At 39.7% G+C, this 22,904-nt stretch overlaps 1 protein-coding gene across 12 annotated transcripts in view; it reads right to left on the reverse strand.

Annotated features, from left to right (window-relative positions):
* DMD (dystrophin) overlaps positions 1-22,904 on the reverse strand; it is a 1,295,019-nt gene that overhangs the window by 615,386 nt on the left and 656,729 nt on the right. For all 12 annotated transcript variants that reach the window (XM_078390471.1, XM_078390476.1, XM_078390472.1 and 9 more), the window contains one exon: positions 20,875-21,047. In XM_078390471.1, coding sequence (XP_078246597.1) covers positions 20,875-21,047 — 173 coding nt within the window. The remainder of the gene's footprint in view (positions 1-20,874; positions 21,048-22,904) is intronic.

Below are 22,904 nucleotides of genomic sequence, written 5' to 3' on the forward strand. Positions count from 1 at the left end.
TTAAAAAAAGTTTGTACATTGTCTCTTGGGATGAAACTGGATGCTGTTCCTTACATGACAACTTCTGCATCTTCTATTCCTTGGTGCTTTATAGAATTGCCAGAACACACTGATGGAATTATGATCTTCCCCTACATTACACCGTAGCTAATTTATTCTACTTACTATAAATGTTCAAGTAAAATATGGAAACTCTAGAAAACCCTTTGAAATTTGCATATAAAAATCTGAAAATTTGCATTATACAGTGTAGACTCATTTCTTCTTGTTCAATATTTTCAAAGAAAATGTGAGAATGTACAAGCACATAATATATACAGAAGGCATGTTATTAAATATCAATATGCCAAGTTGTTATTTTTTATAGCCAAATCTAAATTGCAAAACAAATACATAATAAATTGTTACAAATCTACGCTCCTATTTACTACTTACATGTCATCATATGTATGCTGATTCTGAATGTGGCATATTGCTTTAATTAGAGAGCAAAATTATTCCTAGAGCTCTTCTCGAGTCAATTTCCAAATCAAAGGTATGAAACGCTGTGCTTATGAAACACCACACCAGCATGGCCAGTTTGTTCCACTGCATTGTTCAGAGTATATGGGTTTGGAAACTGGTTTGGATGGTTCACAATATGATTATTTAGAGCTGCTGCGCCCAAACTCAAAATAACCAGCATGGCATCTGAGAAGTAAAAGGTGTCCCAGTTGGGAGCATGTAGATATAAAATAAGAGACAACGAGTAAAATAAAATCAGGAGTCAACCTTGGCATTCTACAACTGGCTTTTACACCTCAGATATATAATGAACATAATAGATCAATATGCCCAACATGGTAATCTCTGCCTCATGCCTTCAGAACTAGCAGCCCATTTTAGTATTTCTGGAAAAAGAATGCTCATACAAGAAAAATACTTTGGGATACTGCTCATGCACACAGGGCAGCTACAGTTTGTTATATGGGCGAATGTGGGCAGATAACCCTTGTCTTTCTAGAAATCCTGCCTCAAAACTCTGGATTCAACTGGACTCAAAATGAACCCTCAAACTGCATTCAAACACACAGGAAAGCAAGAAATGAGACTTCAGCAGGAGACATCCTGACCCTCAGAGAAAGATTCTTGCATAACTTTTTAAACCATAACTCTAAAAACTGGTTCTGCAAAATACTCAGAGTATCCACTGGGGAACTAGAATGAGGACAAAACTTCCCAAACTTTTAAATTCCCTTTGAAAATATAGCTCATTGGGGTACATATATACTATGTGCTGCAGAGGTTATAAAATAGGTCCACTTCATTAGATGCAAGAAATGCCTTCTGACTTGGCAGGTGTGCACACAGTGGTACATCAGAGAACGCAGAAAAGGTGTTCTAGCTGAATAGATATTCATCTGAAGAAATGTGCTTAGACACATGAAAGCTTATGAAGAATAAATACCAAGGTGCTACCAGACTTCAGGTTATTACTAGGAAATGCAGATGCTGATTATGGCAGTCTCAATTTTCCAAATTCCCCCAGTGCTGAAACTCTCTGCAAAGGCTTCTCCCAGAAAAGCAAAATTCTCTAATGACTTGCAAAAATGAGACCCCAGTTTCCTTACAGCTCCTTCCATTCCCCCCCCCCAGTTTTTATTCATTCTGTGCATGAAGCTGCTAGATTCTGTACATTTAATAATATTCTTTGGTAAAGCACACATACTGTAGGAAAGATGCATTTCGGCACAAGAGGTCTAATAGTCTTTCAGGAAAAAACTCTCCCCCCCCCCAAATGCCATGGAAAGGCACAATATTTGCTGTAAGTTTTATCGAGGGGTGTGGGATGTTGTGTAGAGAAATATTGCTGTGAGGAGAAAAAGAGAGCCCCTTCCCTATTTCCCTTGCTATCAGGCTGAGAGATTCATATCACTACCAAAAATGTTTTTTAAAGGTTGTAGTACTTTTTCTCTACCGCTAACAGTGCTTTTCTACCGCTAACAAGTCTTAATTGAACATCTGAGATCAAACCATCCAGAAATACTTCATATTACAACCTATTGTTGCTGGGAAAATCATTTCCCACCCTCAGACATGTACTGCAAGGACTGAAACTCTGAGATAACAGCGTTACTACATAGTAGTAACAGAATAAAGAAATGTCTGAATCACTGACGTTGCAATTCCAGGGGATGCCAGAGTTGATAATAAAGAATTGGAAAAACTAACAAAGTACAGAGACCAGGCAATCAAAACATCTCACTTCTGGAAGAAACACAGTTCAGTGGTCCCCACAGTCATTTGTGCTTTGGGAACAGAATCAATAAATTTCTCACAGTATTATAAGCAGTTGCAGGTCTCAGAAATAACACCATCAGAGCTGCAAAAAACCAACAATATTAGGAATAGCCTACATACTGCACTGATATTTAACAGATATGTAGGTTTTTGGTTCAGAATTGTATCTGTTATGTAGTACCAGTCAATGTTTTCGTACTTTTGATTCACTGTGTCTGGCATTTTTGAATCATCAACGTTATCATCATTTTTGAAATGCAGAGCTGAAAGGAACCCTATGGATCACTGAGTCCAGCCCCTCTCAAGGAGGCACAGTGAGGAATCAGATTCCCAGCCTCTGGCTCCACAGCCAGGTGCCTAAACCACTGAGCTATCCAGCAATTTGGATATTGCTCCCAGAAGATTATGTATTAATTTTGGGATACATCACAGCTTCTGACGACAAATGTGGGGCACTCTGGAGTTTAGGCACTCTGTTCTGTATTCTTGCATAATGCTCATCCTGACCTGAGGATGCCTATTCAAGGCTGGCTGAGCATGATGAGTGTAGGAACTTACTACATTTTGTGGCACCAGGCTTGGTAATGTCTTATGACAACTGGAGCATTTAAGTGGCATCTTGCTGAAGCAAGAAAAGATGTAGTATTATTGCACTTAAGGAAGACACTTCATTGAAATGTACTAGACAATTAAATTCTACAAATGTCCTATGCATTTTGATTCTAACTCTAATTCAATTGTAATAAAGGAATAAATTATAATAATAATGTTCTAGTATTATATTAAGTTTGATATCAGCTTATCACTAAATTCCCCCCCCTCATTCTTACTATTCCATATTTTATGTAAAATTTCAGGAAAATCATTCTTAATATGCAAACTGGTATAATATCTAGGCCCTGTTGTCACTATATGGCTATGAGCGACAACAGGGCCTAGATATTATTCCTTCTACTTAAAAGTGACCTTCAAACTTTGTTGAACTTCATTGAAAATCTGCACTGGGTTTTAGGGTGGTAAAAGCTTCAAGATATGGTAATTAATCTTTCCAGCTATGCTTTGATCTCTCTTTCAATGAAGGTAGTTTCAGAAGGGCTCCTTCTGGAATTAAGCCTGAAGCCACAAAGACTTGTGCACAATGAAATAGCAAGCAATTCAACTGGATCCACTTCATTTCTTTAGTGGCTAGGTAATGTACCTCCATATAAAAATTATAGGGTAGGTTCACATGTATATTACATACATTTTTCTTCTTACAAGTAAAAAACAAAGGAAAATAAATTATATGAGAATTACTATGGAACGTATGTTTGTTGGAATTCAGCTAGGGATATGCTCAGATAGAGATGTGCTGTTCATTATTTTTGGGCTTCCAAATCCCAGAATTCTTCAAGGATTTTCCAGACAAGAATTCTGGGAATTCCAGCACACAAACACATACCTGCAAAAACCTTCAATTAACTCACTTCAAGAAAACCTGAGGCTTCATTCTATGTCAGGGTGGCAAACTTTTAGCAGCAAAGATGTTTTGAATGGCAACTCGCACAATTGGTGACACAGGCTGGGGATTCTGGGAATTAAAGTCCAAAACATCTGGAGTTCCAAAAGTTCACCTCCCCTGATCTAGATGTTCTCCTAGGCCTTTTCCCCCCCTAAACATAGTGCTTCCCATGAGGAAGCTGCTGCAATGTTTAAGGCGATGGTAGTCTTCTAGCCCTTTATACGCTATAGAGCAGTGGTCCCCAACTGTGAGCCTCCAGATGTTCTTGGACTACAACTCCCAGAAGCCTTCACCACCATCTCTGCTGGCCAGGATTTCTGGGAGTTGAAGTCCAATAACATCTGGAAGCCCAAGATTGGGGACCACTGCTATAGAGGACACCTCCTGAAGAACTATTACCCCCAGGAAGCAGTGCAACCGAAAATGAAGCCTCAGCAGTCCTGTCCAGGTGAGTGAAATGAAGGTGTTTCAGGTATGTGTTTGTGGGCTTGATCTCCCAGAATTCTGCTTGGAAAATTCTCATAGAATTCTGCAATTTGGATCCCCCCCAAAAAAAACACGTGGTGGCACTGTGGGCTAAACCACAGAAGCCTGTGCTGCAGGGTCAGAAGACCAGCAGTCGTAAGATCGAATCCACGTGACGGAGTGAGCGCCCATCGCTTGTCCCAGCTCCCGCCAACCTAGCGGTTCGAAAGCATGCAGATGCAAGTAGATCAATAGGGACCACCTCGGTGGGAAGGTAACAGCGTTCCGTGTCTAAGTCACACTGGCCATGTGACCACGGAAGATTGTCTTCAGACAAAACGCTGGCTCTATGGCTTGGAAATGGGGATGAGCACCGCCCCCTAGAGTTGAACACGACTGGACAAAAATTGTCAAGGGGAACCTTTACCTTTACCTTTACCAAAAAACACAACCAAATGAAAACATGAACAAAATCAAATGATGCATCCATATGTTCAGCACCTACAGGAGAATACTTAGTCTGTGGCCCATAATAAATTCCCATAATCCCTGACCACTGCCCATGCTGTCTGGATTGATAGGAATTGGGATCCAACAACACACAGAGAGATACAAGTTTCACGTTCTCTGTTTAGTGGGTCTTGACCTCTGAGTGAAGTCAAAATGCTTGTTTGAAAAATAGAAGAGAAAAAGGCATGGAGCAAGGTATGGCACACATTTGTTGGCCACGGTTTATCTCCCTTAATATGGTATGCCAAACACACCACCATCACCAGGCTGCAGCACCTGCATCTTTCCTCCCTGCATGTAAGCCTTCCCTATACCAATTCCCCTATACCAATTTGGGGGGAACAGAGGATGAAACTAAGGAAATGAGGTACCAGACAAGGATGGAATTAACTAGAGCCACCTTTAAGAAAGCAGCAGCAGCTCTGCAAAGGGAAGAAGAGTGGATATGCTAATGTAGAGCAGCTAATGGCACAAAATGAGACTAGTATTGCTATTAAGTATGTTCTTAAAAGAAACAATAGTACTAGGTCAGCCCATGATTATATTAAAATTTTATTTTATTTCTCATGACCTTTAATAGCCTTTGGGAGCAATATTAACTAGTCAATATGACTGAGACATGGCTGAGCTAACAACAGACCAGTTGAGACTGTGCTGAACCCAAACACTTCCCAGCCTAGGTTTTTTTGTAAATTATGGCTATCTTGACCCTGGCCTAATTTTGTGTGGTATTGTGACTGTGAATATGGGCTGAGAGGATTTTGAGATCGGTGTAATTCACTCCTTAGTAGCTGAGAGAGAGAAACAAGCAGATAGTGGTTCGCTCAGTGGCTCGCTGTAACACATTTGTTACATACTTTGAGGGAAAAATCACTCAGATTCCCAAAGAGTTGGACTCCAACATTGATACTGAGCCTATGGTTGTGTGTGGTGCTCTGGACTTGTGTCATAATTTATTGGATGAGTTTTAGTTGTTACAACCCAAGGATGAGGACAGGGTGTTTGGATTGGTTTCTGCTACCGCTACGCAACTCAACCCTTGCCAATCATGGCTAATAAAGGAATCTGCTGGGGGATTCGCACCTAGATCCTGGAGGCCATCAACTCTTCATTAAGAGAGGGAGTGGTCCCCGCCCCATTAAAGGAGGCAGTTATTCGCTCACTCCTAAAAAAGCCTAATGTGGAGCCAGATCTAGTGATTAACTATTGACCAGTGGCGAACCTCCCTTTTCTGGGCAAGGTGTTGGAATGTGTGGTGACTAAGCAGATCCAGGCTCTCCTAGATGAAAAGGATTATCTAGATCCATTTCAATTGGGTTTCAGGCTGGGTTATGGGATGGAGACTGCCTTGGTCGCCCTGTCTGATGATCTTTGCTGGGAGAGAGAGACGGGGGAATGTGTCCCTGTTGATTCTCCTGGACCTCTCAGTTGCTTTCAACACCATCTACCATAGTGTCTTTCTGGACAGATTGGCTGGGATGGGAATGGGAGGCACCATTTTATGGTAGTTTTGCTCCTACCTGGCTGATTGGGTCAGTAGCTCCAATTCATAGCGAGGTCCATCATGGGGTCCCTCAGGGTTCTATACTGTCCCCCATGCTATTCAATATCTACATGAAACCGCTGGGGGAGGTCATTAGGAGGGTTGAGCTGAGGAGTCAGCAATATGCTGACGACACCCAGCTCCACCTCTCATTCTCTACCAATCCAGATGTGGCAGTCACCATTCTGAACTCGTGCCTGGACTCAATAATGGACTGGATGAGCGTCAATAAACTGAGGCTCAATCCAGACAAGTTGGATGTGCTGCTGGTAGGTGTTCCACCAGATAGGTTAAGGGGCCATTTCCCTGCCCTACACGGGGTTGCCTTCCCCCTAAAGGACAAGGTCCGCAACTAGGGTGCTCCTTGACCCAGGTCTAACCTTGGAAGCCCAGGTGGACTTGGTGTCCAGGGGTGCCTTCTTACAGCTGCGGAGAATATATCAACTTTGCCCTTACCTGGATGAGTGGAGCCTGGCAACAGTCAAGCATGCATTGATAACAACCAGACTGGATTATTGCAATGTGCTATATGTGGGGCAGCCTTTCAGGACAGCCCAGCAACCGCAACTGGCACAGAACTGGGCTGCGCGGTTGGTAAGTGGTGCCGCCACATGGACTCATACCACGCCAGTTCTGAAAAATATACACTAGCTGCTGGTTGCTGCTCAGGCACAATTCAAAGTGCTTACTCTGAAATACAAAGCCCTAAACGGCTTAGGACCTGGTTACCTAAAGGACCACCTTCTTCTATATGCCCGTACTCTAAGATCAGACCAGGAGGCCCTCCTGAAGGTGCCATCCCTGAAAGAGGTGAGGGGGATGGCATGTTGAAATAGGGTCTCCTTGGCTGCTGCCCCTCAACTTCGGAACACCCTCACTATAGAGAGCCATCTGGCTCTGACATTTCTGGCTTTTCAGCACCGACAAAGACCTTTCTGTTTAGCCAGCATTTTAATTAAATAGTATCCTTTAGCTGGCCGTATGAGCAGCAGGTTTTATTAATGATAAATTGACTGTTTTAATATTGGGTATTATTATAATATTGGGTATTATTTTAATCGTTTTTAATGTGGTTCTAAAGTTTTAATACTGCTTTATGCTGCTCAGAGACCATTGGTAATGGCGCAGCTAAAAATCTTGTAAACAAACAAACATTGACCCTAATTCTGTTGCTTAGCACAATAAAATGCATTAGAATAGACCCACTGAAATAATGGGATTTAGTGAGTCAATTCTTCCATAAATTCCATTGATTTAAATGGGCCTATTTGAAGTATGACTTACTACATTGAAGTAAGTCAAAATCAGTATACATCCATTTGAAACAATAGGATTGTGGAATTATTTCTCTAAATCTCTTGTATCTTAATTTTTTTGGTATGTTTTTCAACAGACACTTCATCCTAATCCTGAAACATGATTATTCAGAACAATTTAGATAAAGTATGTAGTGGTTTGGATTTCCCCAGCTGAAAACAACACAGATCACAGGGGACCAATCCTGAAGTTTGTTGCTAACAGAAAATCAGAGGCTAAGTACCCAAACGTTGCAAAATATACCATGTAATGAAAATGCCATGGTGTGATGGACAGGGTGAAAAAGGCAGGTGGACCACTCACTCATAGCTCTAGCTTGCAGTGACAGACAAGAACCTCATGAGCACATTACTGTTAAAAAGTTTGCAGGGTGGTGATGTCACTGAAATTACATATTTAATTATTCCATGCAGTGTCTCCACTAGGGGAGGAATACACCCCAAGATTTTGGGATAAGGCAGTCCCAATCCTGCTACAATAAGTGTTTTGGTAGTGACTGGTTGTCTTGATTAGCCTGAATATCTGTCTCTTCACTTCCAAAACATTTGACTCATTAATTGGAATTGATCGATTCAATCCTCTTTTTGCCTTTAAAAAAACTAAGCAGCAATCTGTTTTTGGATATTAATTGTAATATGTTAGGCAGTGACATTTGTTCTTTATTTCTGTGGGGCAGATAAAATGGAAATGTCATTAGTCATTATTACACAATGATTAGAGCCACTATGTAAGCATAGCAGTCACATGTGGATTTTATAATAAACCATGGTTTGATGTGAATGAAACTAGTTTCCCCTTCCCCTTGAAATATGCCTCTTCCTCTTTTCTTTTGATGTGGCCATGTCTATGAAATTTGAAACTTTTGCTTTTGATTAATCATTGTTTACTCAGTTAATAAGGAAGTCAGTCAATCTCAGCACCCTTAACCCTAGTTTGTTGAAAGAAGCAAATTAATAATAATAATAATATAGCTTGAAGGTGTCCTGTTTCAAACAAAGCTCAAATGAAGCATTAATCACAATTTGGCACATCCACACAATGCAAGAAACTGTGAATTTCTTCAGAAATCCTCACAACCATGTCATAGGAAAACTGAGGAAAGGGAAGGCTACACTTATTGCTCTCCTAAGATATGATGGCATCCCTACATGGCCAATACAGAGTTTTTCCCCCAATCTGATTCTTGACATCTTAATAGAAAATAAAATAGGCTACAAGGAATAAGTCCAGTAACTAGAACACGACATTTACTTTTATCCTTTCATACAATACATTAAGTTACTTGCTACCATTTAATATTCATTTAGCATTGGCAGTGTGTATTTTAAGAAGAAAACAAAACCAGGTGTGTGGTGGGCTGTCAAATTACATACCACAGTCGACTAAGTATTTTTGGGTAAGAAAGAAAAAAGTTTGTTACAGTTGGAGAAGAAGGAGGCACTAACATTGCAATTAAAACCACCATCTCAGATTACTATTTGCATAAATGATTTGGGCAAGACTATATCTGAATGCATATCAATGAATGTTCTCTTTACAATCAGCTAGTCTGCTCTATTCTTTCTCCATTTCTGGCATTGAACGCAAAGACCCTGGAAATCTGCCACATGGCTTAGCCTCAGTCCAGTTAAGACTATTGTGATGTTTGCTGGCAAAGAGATGCCTTTTGAGGAATCAGTATAACCAGTCCACCAACTGCAAACATTTGCCCACTGATTCACAAAACAATCTCATGATGTTAGTGAGCATTATTGCTGCTGCTGCATTGCAATCTACTGCACGCTTCAATGGAAGTGTATTTCATCTAGTCAACAGATATTTACATCTCCTTCTCAAATTATCGTAATTGCGACAGTAGTACAGTAATTATGAAGAAGAAGCAGCTGTAGAAGTCCCAAGAAGAGCAGCTGCTGCATTGGTCATATTCATTAAAGCATTTGAGCAGCCTCATGGTGCAGCAGTTAAACTGCAGTACTGCGGCCAAGATTCCACTCATGATCCAAGTTCAATCCTGATGAGCTCAGGTAGCTGGCTCAAGACTGACTCTGCCTTCCACCTGAAGTCCCTCCAGGAGACATGGGAAAGGGTTTTTTCCCCCATCTGTAGCACCTACGTTATGAAATTCTCTCTTCTTACAGGTTTGACTGGCACCAACACTAACCTAATTTCAGGACCAAAATTAAATACTGTATGACTATTCACCAAGGCCTTTGGTGATTTAAAATGCACAACAACCAGGAACTGCCTCCTCTTACAAAAACAAGAAAACTCAAATGCTACTTAATATCGCTGACAGCTTCTTTCTTTTCAGTCTCTCTGAAAGACTACCAAACCCTCAGCTCTCCCCAACCTCTTCTTATACAAAGTTCATTTCTGACTACACCTATAAGTACTCCATTAAATAAATAAGTTCATGAGGATACTGGCCAAGATTTCATATTAGTCATCTTAACATGCTCCAGTGAAGTTCATTAAGCTTTCCCCAAAGGTATGGGAAGACGCCTATGAAAACAGAGTACTCTTCTATAGTTCGAATAAATTTGTGAAGAAATGAAAGAAGAAATGATACAGAAGAGATATTGATTGTGGTATTATCATTACTGGGCATTTCTTTCATCTTCTGGTTGGCTCCACTTCCAAAGGGTCAGCAGAGATTTACCATATCAGAAAATGAAGTAACTTGGCATATACCCAATTCCTAGTCCTTGATAAACATGCTGTTTTATCGGGGGGGGGGGTTAAAAGAAGAGGAAAGAAGCAAGATCAAGCCTTCATTCCTTCTGTGCATGCATTTATCAGAAATAAGGAGAAGAAATCACCAGGATGTTTGTCTGCATATGTGTAGTGCCACAAAACCACAATGGTACACAAATTCAGTCCACTTGTTCAAGGACTTGGGCTGGAAATTTAACTAGGCATATAAAAGATTCTACTACAGTTCCTCCACTTACAACCATAATCCATTCCAGAAGATGGATATAAGTCGAAATGGTTGTAAGTCGAAGCACCATTTCCCATAAGAATGCATTGAAACCCCATTAATCCATTCCGTCCAAAGAAAAAAATCACTGCAAGACTCATTGGAAATGTGATTAATCCTTTCCGGCCGAAGGGGTAAAAAAAGAAAGAAAGAAAGAAAAGAAAAGCAATCAAGCGTACAAGACTCATTGCAAATGCACAGAAAACAAACAGAGCAGATTGCAAATGCATAGAAAACAGAGGGACAAGGTGAGAAATGTACAGAAAACAAAGGAAAAAGCAAGGGAAGCATGCAGGACCCTTTGCAAATGCACAGAAAACAAACAGAGCAAATTGGAAATGCACAGAGAACAGAGGGACAAGGTTGAAAATGCACAGAAAACAAAGGAAAAAGCAAGGGAAGCATGCAGGACCCATCAGAAATGGAAAAAAAAACCAAAAAGCAAGCAACCCCCCCAAGACCCATCAGAAATGGGGGAACCCAAAAAAACAAACAAACCTTCAACACCTATCACAGCACAGAAACATACCCCCCTAGTCTAAAACCACGCTGCAAAAACACGCAGAACAGTTTTTAAAAAGCAGAAAACAGCACCTTACCTTACCTAATAGGCAGTCCCAAGCCTCCCTTCAAACACATACACACACACAGACTGAGACGCAGAAGCCAGGCAGTCCCTCCTCGATCACAGTCACTCTAACCGTCGGAGCAAAAGAGCTACAAAGAAGCAGCCTCTTTCACCACCTACAGTTAGCAATTTGAATTTCCCGCCTTTCCCCCATGCCTTTTTCCTTTTCGTAAGTGGAAGCTCCGGTCGCAAGTAGAAGCAAAATTTTGCGGTCAGAGCTGGTCAAATTGGTCGCAAGTAGAGATGTTCATCCAGTGGAGGCACCATTGTATAAAGAATCCACATAATGTGTGGAATGTGGAGCAGGTCTACATCTGCCAGTCTCCTTGTCAATATCCTCCCATTGCATCTCACTTCACCCCAGAAGAAAATTGCTACATTTATGGTGGTTGGTCATAGCCATACATTTTATAAATTGTCCAAAATATGGGATGCTGACATAGCAGTGATCCATAGAACTGGACAGGAGTAGGACCCTGTCTTCAACTCCACAACTATTACAACCAGGCAATGGGATGTAAAAAGTCAGATGAGTGATATATAGTGCTTTGGAAAGAGTTTAGAATTCTTCTCCTAATCAGAACACAAACAAAATAAATACTCATGGTCCTCCTAATACTTTCACTGGGCCACAGATTTGTACCAACATTTATACATCAAGCAAAGAATTACATTGTCTATTATTAATCACATTTTGCTAATGTTAGATGACAAAATACAATGTAAACATTTACCTTATTTGTTTTCATTAACTAAGTCCCACTCTATAAAGCTATATGATATAAAACCACTTTTTATCAAAGTAACCTTTTTAAAAAATTAGCAATCTGGTGGTTTTTCAGCTTCTCCCAGTGATTTTGAATGAGTGGGATTAACCAAAATTTATTGGCATAGGCACAGAAAAGTGTTAATAAACATAATAAGAAATTACACTCAAGATACTGAATAAAACAGTTGCTTTTAAGAATAATGAAGATAATTTCTTTTGACATAAAAAGAGAGACATTAAGAGGAATTATTTGTTTCTCATATGCTCTTGGTAATCTGATTCCCTCTCCTAGGCAAAAGTGAATCACCTGTATGCTTCATAAATATCTCAGAAGAGGTTTTAATTGTCTCAAATTTGTGTATTAGCTCTATACACAAAAATATATGCATGCACTGAAGTGACTAACTCACAAATTTAATTTGAAAACACAAGTGATAGCACTCTAACACTTCTCAAGCCCTCCAAAGGTTTCAGCATCAAAAATACATGTTGGCAACGGTACTTGTTCCATGTCCCAAGAGCAGAATTGTAATGATATTTCCACTCTTCATAACTAAAAGTGAAGTGCTAGAAGCCATATTGTCTGCCTTAATCTCCCTTTTCCCAATGCTTTTTGTGCAGCTCAAATGATTTTCAGAAAAACAGATGGCTTCAGGGACACAGTTGTGTTCCAGAAACGGCCACTGAAATAGTAACAGTGGAAGTGACATAACGGCAAATAAACAAACAGAGAAACAAACAAAATTAGAAATTCAAATAAAATATCATGCAATTTCACAAAATGCTCAGTGTCTTGTGGTGAACTGTCACACTAAATGTGAAACAGAATTAACTAATACATTATATATAAACATATATATAAAAGAAAGAAAAATGCAAAGTTTGCTGTTTGTATCACGTAAGACTGCTTCAAATGTTGATGGCTATACCATGAAAAAGCACATGTATTTTTGGCACACCAACCTCAAAAACATTTGCTAGGAATATTTCTGTTCATTTTAATGATCACTTCAAAGAAACAGTCGTACACCCTCTGTTTTATATGGAAGTCCCAGTTGTAGTTACATTGCCCCACAATTAGGCAAAGTTAGCTCCTTGCCTTAGGCAGCAAATGATGACAGGCAGAGCTATCTCCCCGCAAGTTATGGTAACTCACAAAAATATCATCATGCTCTTGCTGCTGGAGAAGTCTAGAGAAAGATGGATTCTTTTACACACACACACACACACACACACACACACACACACACACACACACACACACACACACACACACACACACACACACACACACACACACACACACACACACACAAAATGTGCTTGCCTGAGGGCTTCTCAGCCTCACTGAATTGGGCAGAAAGCCCAGAAGTCTCTGTTCAAATGAACTATCAGAATTGTATCTTCTTCGGCAGGCAGGAATAAAGTTTTCCCTTTAGCAGAGATTTATTCTATAATCCGTATTGTTATTGTTCATTTCTCCCTGTAAGCAACTGCAACTGACCTGCTATTCTTTTCTTTGTTCACTCAAAATGCACATTTTGCTACACCCCTAGGTATGCCTATACAAGTGTCTTAGTAGATACATATACATAAGGCAAACAGCATAATATACACTCACTTCCAGCAAGCTATTAAAAACTTACAGTGATTCCTGGGAATGGTCATACCTGCTGGCTTGGCAGGTGCTTGAGAATCTCAGTACAGACTCATTAATTGCCAGCTAGAAGTGAGTGAATGTTACACTGTTTCACTTAGAATGTAGTCACACAAATCTGAGTATGAGAGAGATTTGTAAGCAAGTGCTTCTTATACATGCGTGTTCTGAAAGCTGGCTGATTAACTCACCGAGTCAGTTAATTGTGGTGCCAGTGGAGCATTCTCTGGAGAAGAGCTAGCCTGTATAGCCCTGGGCAAGCTACACAGTCCCAGAACTGCCCCAGGAGAAGGAAATGGTAAACTACTTCTGAATATTCTGTACCTAGAAGACCCTGGAAATAATCACTGCAAATCAAAGTTGGCTTGACAAATTGCTAATTTTAATTACTGAGTTCTGAAATACATGTGGAAAAACTCTTACTCCAGATTGGGGAACAGCAGGAAGCACTAGAGCAGCCATAATTCATTAAGATGAATGAAAACTTTGCAGGTTTATTTGGATTTAAAACAAAACAAAACACAGAGACAATGTATGGCCTTGTTATTGAGGATATGGACAAAGAAAAATTTGTGACTGGTAAGGAAGAAGGGATATTGTCTTTACGTAAAAATGTTGTTTTAGACAATATGGAGTTACTGCCAACAATGCAATTGCTTGCGCTCACTAAATAAAATTTTCTTGATCAGTTCTTTATATGATATTTTCTTAGTTGTTTGTGGAGTCTTGTTTTATGCAAGCTGGATATAACCTGGATATATCTTGTATAACCTGTCCTACAGAGATCATATATTAGTGCCTTGTTGTTGACTGCCTTGATATTTGCTATCTCTGAATAGCAAAATTACCTATACGGCACTGCTGTTTGTAGTTGTAACTAAGGAAACTAGGAGTGGATTCTGTGAAGAAAGTATCATCCAACATAACCTGTGCCTCAATGTTTCTTATTATAGTTTAAGATGTACTTGTTACTCCGTATTCTGTGCTGATGTGTTTGTATGTGCATTTTTTCTTGATCTATGCAAAGAATAAATTGTCTGGACCACCAGTTTAGATATATGTTTTGTGTTTCTAACTCTTCTTTGGACCGTAACTCATAATAGTTTTTTAAGAGATCTCGATATCTTAAAAGTTTTGCTTCTGTCATGAGGTTAGGTTGTGTAAAGGTCTCTATGGGTGATACCCAGCCTGGTGTTTTTTGGCAAATCTGCATGATTATCTTTTTCCAAGTCCCTAGTAGGGCTCTTCTTATCATATGCAAGTTGAAACTTTTCTGCTCTTTATCTTTTTTGTACCATAGAAAAGCATGCCAACCTAACTGTAAATCATCAGAAGTGTTGAAAGACTGTTGAATACAAAAGGCAACTGAACGATGGGATTTATTATATAAATGGCTTGAGTCACCAGATAGTGCTTGAATAACATAAAATTAAAGTAAGATGTAACTGTAAGTTGAAACCTAAAGGGCAATCATATTGTAGAAAGGCGAAAAGTAGACTTGATATCGCAACATGAACAAACAGATTGGATGACAGTACATTTTGGGTTATCCTCCCCCCTCTTTCCCCCCCATATCCCCCTCTACCTTTTGTACTCCTTACCTTATCCCTAGTTTTTTTTTTTTAAAAATTAAATTTAGAAAAAGAATAAATTGTCTGATGGACCGACTGATATATAATAGTACTTAGCTGTGAGAAAGCATATTGAAAAGTACAAAGGACAACACCCATTCACTTTTGTAGCACTTCCTCCTGTCAAGACGGATTGAGTGCCTATGTATGGCAACTAAATACAGTGGGGCCTCGACTTACGGACGTCCCTACTTACTAAAATTTCAACTTACGAAAAGCTCCGGCCGCAAAATTTTGCTTCGACTTGCAGCCGGAGTTTTGAGTTACAGACCAAAAAAGGCAGGGGGAAAGGGTGGGAAATTCAAAAAGTTGGTGGCAAAAAGGCTGCTTCTTCGCCCCAACAGTTAGGAAAAGGGAGGCTCAGCTTCCCGGGGTTCTCCACCGCTGTGACGGCTGCTGCAGTCTTCCCTGGCTTCAACACCTCTGGCTTCCCCAGCTTCCCCACCTCCCATGGCAGTGTGGAAGCCTTCAGCGGCAGTTGTCACAGCAGTGGGGAACCCTCGGAAGCAGGGAAGCCAGGGGGGAGGGAAGCCAGGGAAGCCTTTGGCAGCAGATGTCATGGCGGTTGGGAACCCCGGGAGGTGAGGAAGCCGGGAAAGCCTACAGTGGCTGCTGTAATGGCGGCTGTGACGGTAGTGATGATGTCATCTGCCTGTCACTGCTGTGGCTGGAGTTCATCTGCCTATAGCATGACGGGAGGTGGGACTTCAGAGGGTGGAGCCATGGTATTTAAGGGGGGAGTGAATGAGGTGAGAGTCAGATAGGGCTTAGATAGGGTCCAAGATAGGGACATGATATGAACCAGATAGGGCTTGGATAGGGTCTAGTAGGGACTTAGGGAGTTAGGGCTTGTATATGTTATAAAGTACTGTGCTAGTGAAGGTCTGAGAGAGTGTGTGTATGAGGGGATACTTTATTATTTCAGATTGCCTTTTATTTTAGTTGATAAAGTGATTTACCATTCCTTTTGTTCTTACAAATAAACATAAGTTTTTATTTTAAAAATCCATACAGTTGCCTGAGGAGTCAGTTGAGTGTATGGTTGGTGGCAGCGTGAATAAAGTGTGTCTATGTGAGAGTGACGTGACACCTCCTTTGTGACGTGTGAGGAGGCTGTCACAGCGGCATTGAACCCCAGGAGGTGGGGAAGCCGGGGAAGCCGGGGGCACCTTCAGCAGTGGCTGTAACGGCAGCAGGGAACCCCGGAAGGCCTCTCACAGCAGTGAGGAAGCTGGGGAAGCCTTCGGCAGCGACTGTCACAATTTGCTCTGCTTACTGTACAGTACATATTTTTTTTCTTTTTTGGTATTTTTTTCTTTGACCAGAATGGATTAATCAGTTTTCAATGCATTCCTATGGGAAATGGTGCTTCAACTTACGAAAATTTTGAGTTATGGCCACTGTTTCAATACAGATTAATTTTGTAAACTGAGGCACCACTGTATCCTCTTCAATTTATACAAAACAGATTGTGATACAGAGATCCTAAGGCTGAACCTGAAAAACAAGTCAGTAAAAGGAATTGATGAGAGAAAGTAGACTGTAAACTAAAGCATCAGTTGCTTCAAGGACCTACTAAAATGCTAAGGGGAAAAAATCAGATGATGTTTTACACTGTGTGGATTAACTATAACCACTGTGACAACACATCATTTTATTTCTCTGGATTAGGAAAATTTTATTTTAGGAAAGAGATAAAGGTTAATAATTCCAGCTAAGGAACTTGTACAGAACACGGGGAATTCCTCTCTGTGGAGTAGAGATGGAAGATTTGGCTGAATGTAAACTTTGAGAAAACATTGTTATTTTCTCTGTGGGCACCTCACCATGTGATGCAAATATAACTCATTTTCACTGCTGCAGATGGCACAGGGACAAAGAGAAATACCTTGCATAATGTAGACAACGCTAAGTCGTCTCATTCTGAAAACAGCAACAACGAATCTGGAAACCTTCCCAGATTATACATCTGTCCCCAAATTAAACATTTTTTTAAAGGAGGCCAAACAGTAATGACATACAGCAGATTCATGATTTATTCTTTCCACTCCAGTTCCAAACAATCTTCTAGCTTTCTCCTACCATAATTTTAGTTGAACTAAATAGGCTGTAGGGAACCAATACAAGGTTCAACAACTATGTAAAATATCACTTTAGGAGAAAGGAGGAGAAGAGGAGTATCAAAGAATGAACAAAACAAGACAATCTCAAAAGCACACATTAAAATACATGTCTATGCACACCTGCATTTCAAACATAAATATAGTTTTCTTTTGCTGTTCTTGTTGAAATAACGATACTGTTACCACGTAGGGGAGGATTTCTATGACACGTCTTTTTTTTCCAGCAACCTATGTTTCAGTTTATGGGTGGGTTTGAACATGTTTATGAGTAATCTAGTGGGAACGGTGAGTTTACTCATAAACGTGTTTGAACTTGCTTATGCGTTCAAATGTAGGTTGCAGGGAAAATGTGAAATGTCATAGAAATCCTCCCCCACTCCCTAGTCATAAGTCCTTTTGATTTACACAGTTTCAGAAGGGCAACTGTGCAAGAGTTTCCCCCCTTCAGCAGGCTCTCCTTTGTGTGATCCATGATACATTGGTTGTGAAATCAGATTCGGATAGGACATGTGACTGCTGCACCATTCTTGCACCTGCACATTTTCTCAAGAGGATTTTGATTGCTGTATTACTGTTACCCCATTGAGCACAACCCTTGCTTTCCAACAGTGAAATCAAAATTTTATACAGCAAACAGCACAAATGAAAATGCTTAATGATAGCACACTCCTACACTATAATCCTGTTCTTGCTATGGAATTCTCTCTTTGAATGATTTCAGGCTGTCTTAGTAGAGCCTATGAATGCATGTGGAAAGGTCAGGGCAATAGCAACGGACAAAATCCCTGCTCTTTGTTGCTATTTATACTATGAATATGTTGCATTAGTATGGATTATTAATGAATCTCATAAGGCAGACCCAACAAATTTTGCTATCTGAGGTGCGCCAGCAAATGGCACTTCCCAGACACTACCAAGTTAATATGCACAGTATATTACACCTAACGAGTCCCCACTGGAACAAAACATAATGTGTTATCTCTAATACACACTTCATTATCCAAAGTAAAGATTCTACAAGCCACATTCTACTCCTAAAATGGCTAAGCAGATCACATTCCCTTCTTGTTATATTGGCAGCTTCTGGTGCCACGTCAAGACATAGTTATTTTTAAAGAGACTTTGGGGGTTGAGGATTATGGCTTGCAACAATGATTTTAATGATTTTAATTTTCTGTTTCTTGATTTTAGTTTGTTTTAATTGTCTTATGTTTTAACATGGTGATTTTGTAATCTGTCCTGAGATCATGTGATATAGGGCAGGTTATATATATTGTCCCCCTGCTTATTTAATTTATATGCAGAATACATCATGCAAAAGGCTGGACTGGAGGAATCCCAAGCCAGAATTAAGATTGCCAGAAGAAATATCAACAACCTCCGATATGGGATTAAAGAACCTCTTAATGAGAGTGAAAGAGGAGAGCGCAAAAACCGGTCTGAAGCTCAACATAAAAAAAACTAAGATCATGGCCATGGGCCCCATCACCTCCTGCAAATAGAAGGGGAAGATATGGAGGCAGTGATAGAGTTTATCTTCCTGGGATCCATGATCAGTGCAGATGGTGACAGCAGCCACAAAATTAAAAGACACCTGCTTCTTGGGAGGAAAGCTATGGCAAACCTAGACAGCATCTTAAAAAGCAGAGACATCACCTTGCCAACAAAGGTCCACATAGTCAAAGCTATGGTTTTTCCAGTAGTGATGTATGGAAGTGAGAGCTGGACCATAAGGAAGGCCGACTGCCAAAGAATTGATGCCTTTGAATTGTGGTGCTGAAGGAGACTCTTGAGAGTACCCTGGACTGGAAGGAGAACGAACCTATCCATTTTGAAGGAAATCAACCATGAGTGTTCACTGGAAGGACAGGTCCTGAAGCTGAGGCTCAAATACTTTGGCCATCTCATGAGAAGAGAAGACTCCCTGGAAAAGACCTTGATGTTGGGAAAGTGTGAAGGCAAGAGGAGAAGGGGACGACAGAGGATGAAATGGTTGGACAGTGTCACCGAAGCTACCAACATGAATTTGGCCCAACTTTGGGAGGCAGTGGAAGACAGGAGGGCCTGGCGTGCTCTGGTCCATGGGGTCACGAAGAGTTGGACAAGACTAAATGACTAAACAACAATATATATTTAAATTAATTAATTAATAAACTCCTCCCTCATGCTTGTCAATGTATCTCTTTCCAAAAATCTGCCCCCACTGCCCAATACCAACATTTCTTTTTAAACAAGGATTCCTTCTAGCAGGAGCCAGTTTACGTCACATGTGGAAAGGAAAGAGGGAAGCAATAGGAAAAGAGAGGCATCTTGGAGGGATAAAAGACAGGATGTTTCTTAGCCACCTCTGTGGCCATTCTAGCGGCTGTGCCACTGAATGAAATCCAGCCACAGAATAGATGCCCATCTTAAAAGAAGTTAACCTCCCAGCAGCTTTCCAGTGCAAAAAGGCACAGGTTGTTGTAATCCAGGTCTCTCAGCATGGTTGCATGACTTTAAGCAAACTCTGTTCTGAACTGTGAATTCTTATGACTTTGAGTCTCTATTGCTATTCTATTATACAGATTTGGTATGGGCCTTGGGTGGTTTTTCTTAGTGCTGGTTGACCAAAAGAAGTAGGAAAGGTATTTTTGGCAGTTGCCCAGATCTGCTTAGAAATGTAAAGATCTTTGACCTTCTGGGAACAATTATACATGACATTCCTTTTGCTTCTGGACAGCTAAACCTTTCCTGCTAGAATAGGTGTTTTCATAGCAGGCCAGTACTCTTAACTTTGCTGGGGAGGGGAATTTTATATATCACAGTAGGGTACGTGTGTTCTCCTGAATAAATCCCAGAACTTTTCAGTATTGCAATTAACTGGCTAAAGGCAGCAGTGGCCAATCTGCACTGGCTCTGTTTAACCTTGATCTCCTCCAGGGTAACATAGTATCATTATCACATTTTTGCTGGTCACTGTCAAATTATGAGCAGTGACATTTCACAGTAGTAAAGGAACTACTTTCCTTTCACCTAACTCTCCCTGCCATTATCTAGTTTGTTTCCACCCTAACATTGTACACTATGAGCAAAACCATCTGTGAATATTTTACAAAGCTTCAAGCCTCATCATTTACAATGACATACACAATAACAACCAGAGCTTTCATATCATAACAGTGAAGGTGAGACAGCACCCATACCCTAGTCATATCTATTTTACTTTGATATCACTTAAAAGATGGGAAAACAGTAGCTTGACTTTTATTCAGGGTGATTTCTTTTATTTATCTTGTCTGAAGATATATACAATAACTGAAAGTAAATTATTTTTTAGTAAAAGGACTATATGAAGCCATGAACTCAGAAACACTCCCTCTCTCTAAACATTAAGATAGATTTTGTCTGGAACTAACAAATTAGTTTGTACAGACAACAACCAAGTACACTGTTTGCCATATATACCAAACAAATGTAAAAAAGTTACTTACGCCTGTCGGTCCCGATACAGCTTGTTGACTTTTTCCCATTGGTAAGTAAGCTGGGTCAGCTTTTCCTGTATTCTTGCAGCTTCTGCAGGTGTGGCACTTTTCAAAACTGCTATCTTCTTATTGCGAATTACTTCAAACTGACCTGAGTATCTTGCTAGGCTGTCTTTAATTTTCTGCAATTCCATATTAAGCAGTAAAAGCAAGGATAAAGAAGAAGAGAAAGAAAGAGAATGAAAAGGAGAATATTAGTTACAACAGAAATGTAGACATCAATTGTTGTTTAAAATTATATAATGCACAATATTTTTTGAGAACCACAGCCCAAAACCTATACATGAGGTAGTGAAGGGTATGTTTGGGAAGAATATACTGTAGATGGTATATGGGAAAGTTATGGACTCTTATAGGGAGGAAGTGCCTGGCTGGGGAGCAGTGAAGGAATCTTTGTATTTTGGGGAGATGCCCTAAGAGACAAAAGAGTAAAATGTTTTTAAAACATTTGTGTCTGCATGTGTGAAGTTCTGAAAATGTGTGTGTTAAACGAATACTAAACTTAATTTTCTCAGTGTTGGGCCTTATATAAACAAAACAACATGAACCAGTTCTTGCAACCAAGCCAACTTATCAGTCTGTCTGGGAACACAACTTTCTGATTCTCTCTGGGTTTTTTTTAAACATTTAAATTTAGTTTTTGTTTTTAACGTTCATCTTCTTGCACCAGTGCTTATTCTCCATTTCATCCGGGATCATATCTATTCCTTGTCTGCACTCACTTTGGATCCCAAGAAGCTATGTTTGATACTTAACATGTTAATTTTCAGAAACTATGTACAGTATTATTTTGCATCTTAAAAATGATCAACCTAGGCATGAATAATATACTTAGTTTTTTAAAAAGTAACAACACAGAAATGTGCTATGATCCTGTACATCCTTATGAGGTACAGGTACTGCTTTAACTTACTATGAATGACCTGACAAACATTCACACTGTTTGACCCCATGAAAATGTATTTATTCTAAAGAACGGATAGAGTATTATCTTAGAAAAAGAGCAAGGTAATCATAATTCTTCAAATTTTAATAATTCTGGCATAAATATTCTATAGTGGTTTCCTTCTACCACTGAAAACATAGGCTGTGTTTTTCTTCACGTGAGAAAAACAATAAACTGGGCATACCCTAGTCCTTTATTGTTGTTTCATTATCATATTAGCTACAAATGCAAACATAAAGACAAATTCTTTAAAATAGTACTAGAATCATGAAAACATACTAAAAACCTCTTAAAACACCATTGACATTATATTATAATTTACCAAGTGCTAGAAGGAAAGAAATGTGTGTATGCAGAGACTGAAATAAAAACTAGAAATACCATACATAATCTGTAGCCTCTTTGCTTCAGATAGGAAAAAACAAAAAGTCTTCCATTAACTATACTTTTCTGTTTTAGCTTATTTTGTTGTGCAGTAGTTTACTAGAGTATTCCATTCTGGGCCAAATGTGAAACTCTAACTATTAGATAGTCCCTTGATGTTTGACTCAAAGCATGAGATGGAGAGGTAAAACAGCTCATTGGTCAGCTTATTAGGGCGAAGACATGATCAATCCAAATGTCCCAGGATCGAATGCTATTATATCTCAAAGTTACTGTAATAATTTTAGTGTGTGTGAGTGCATGTGTATCTTCTCTCCCTTCCTTCTTGATACTACAGATATATACATACATACACACATACATATGATTCTGTCCTTGCCTTTTTATAAATTATATGGAAGTACTGCTTGTTTTTGCACAGCTGAAAGTATTTATAAGCTGTTTTAGATGCTGTTCAAGATACTTAAATTTACCTAACAAAAGTGCACTTTGATTTCAGTTCATGAATGGGAAAAGGCAGGATTAGAGAAGTCCATTAGTAAATAAAGTGATACCACCCCTTTGGAAACTGGATCCATTTTACTGCTTTTGAAAAAGTGCAATCAAAGCACTAGAATTTTCAATAGCCATGTATCTTTGCTGTCTAAAC

The sequence above is a fragment of the Pogona vitticeps genome, chromosome 3 (assembly GCF_051106095.1).
Source record: "Pogona vitticeps strain Pit_001003342236 chromosome 3, PviZW2.1, whole genome shotgun sequence".
Lineage (NCBI taxonomy): Eukaryota > Metazoa > Chordata > Lepidosauria > Squamata > Agamidae > Pogona > Pogona vitticeps.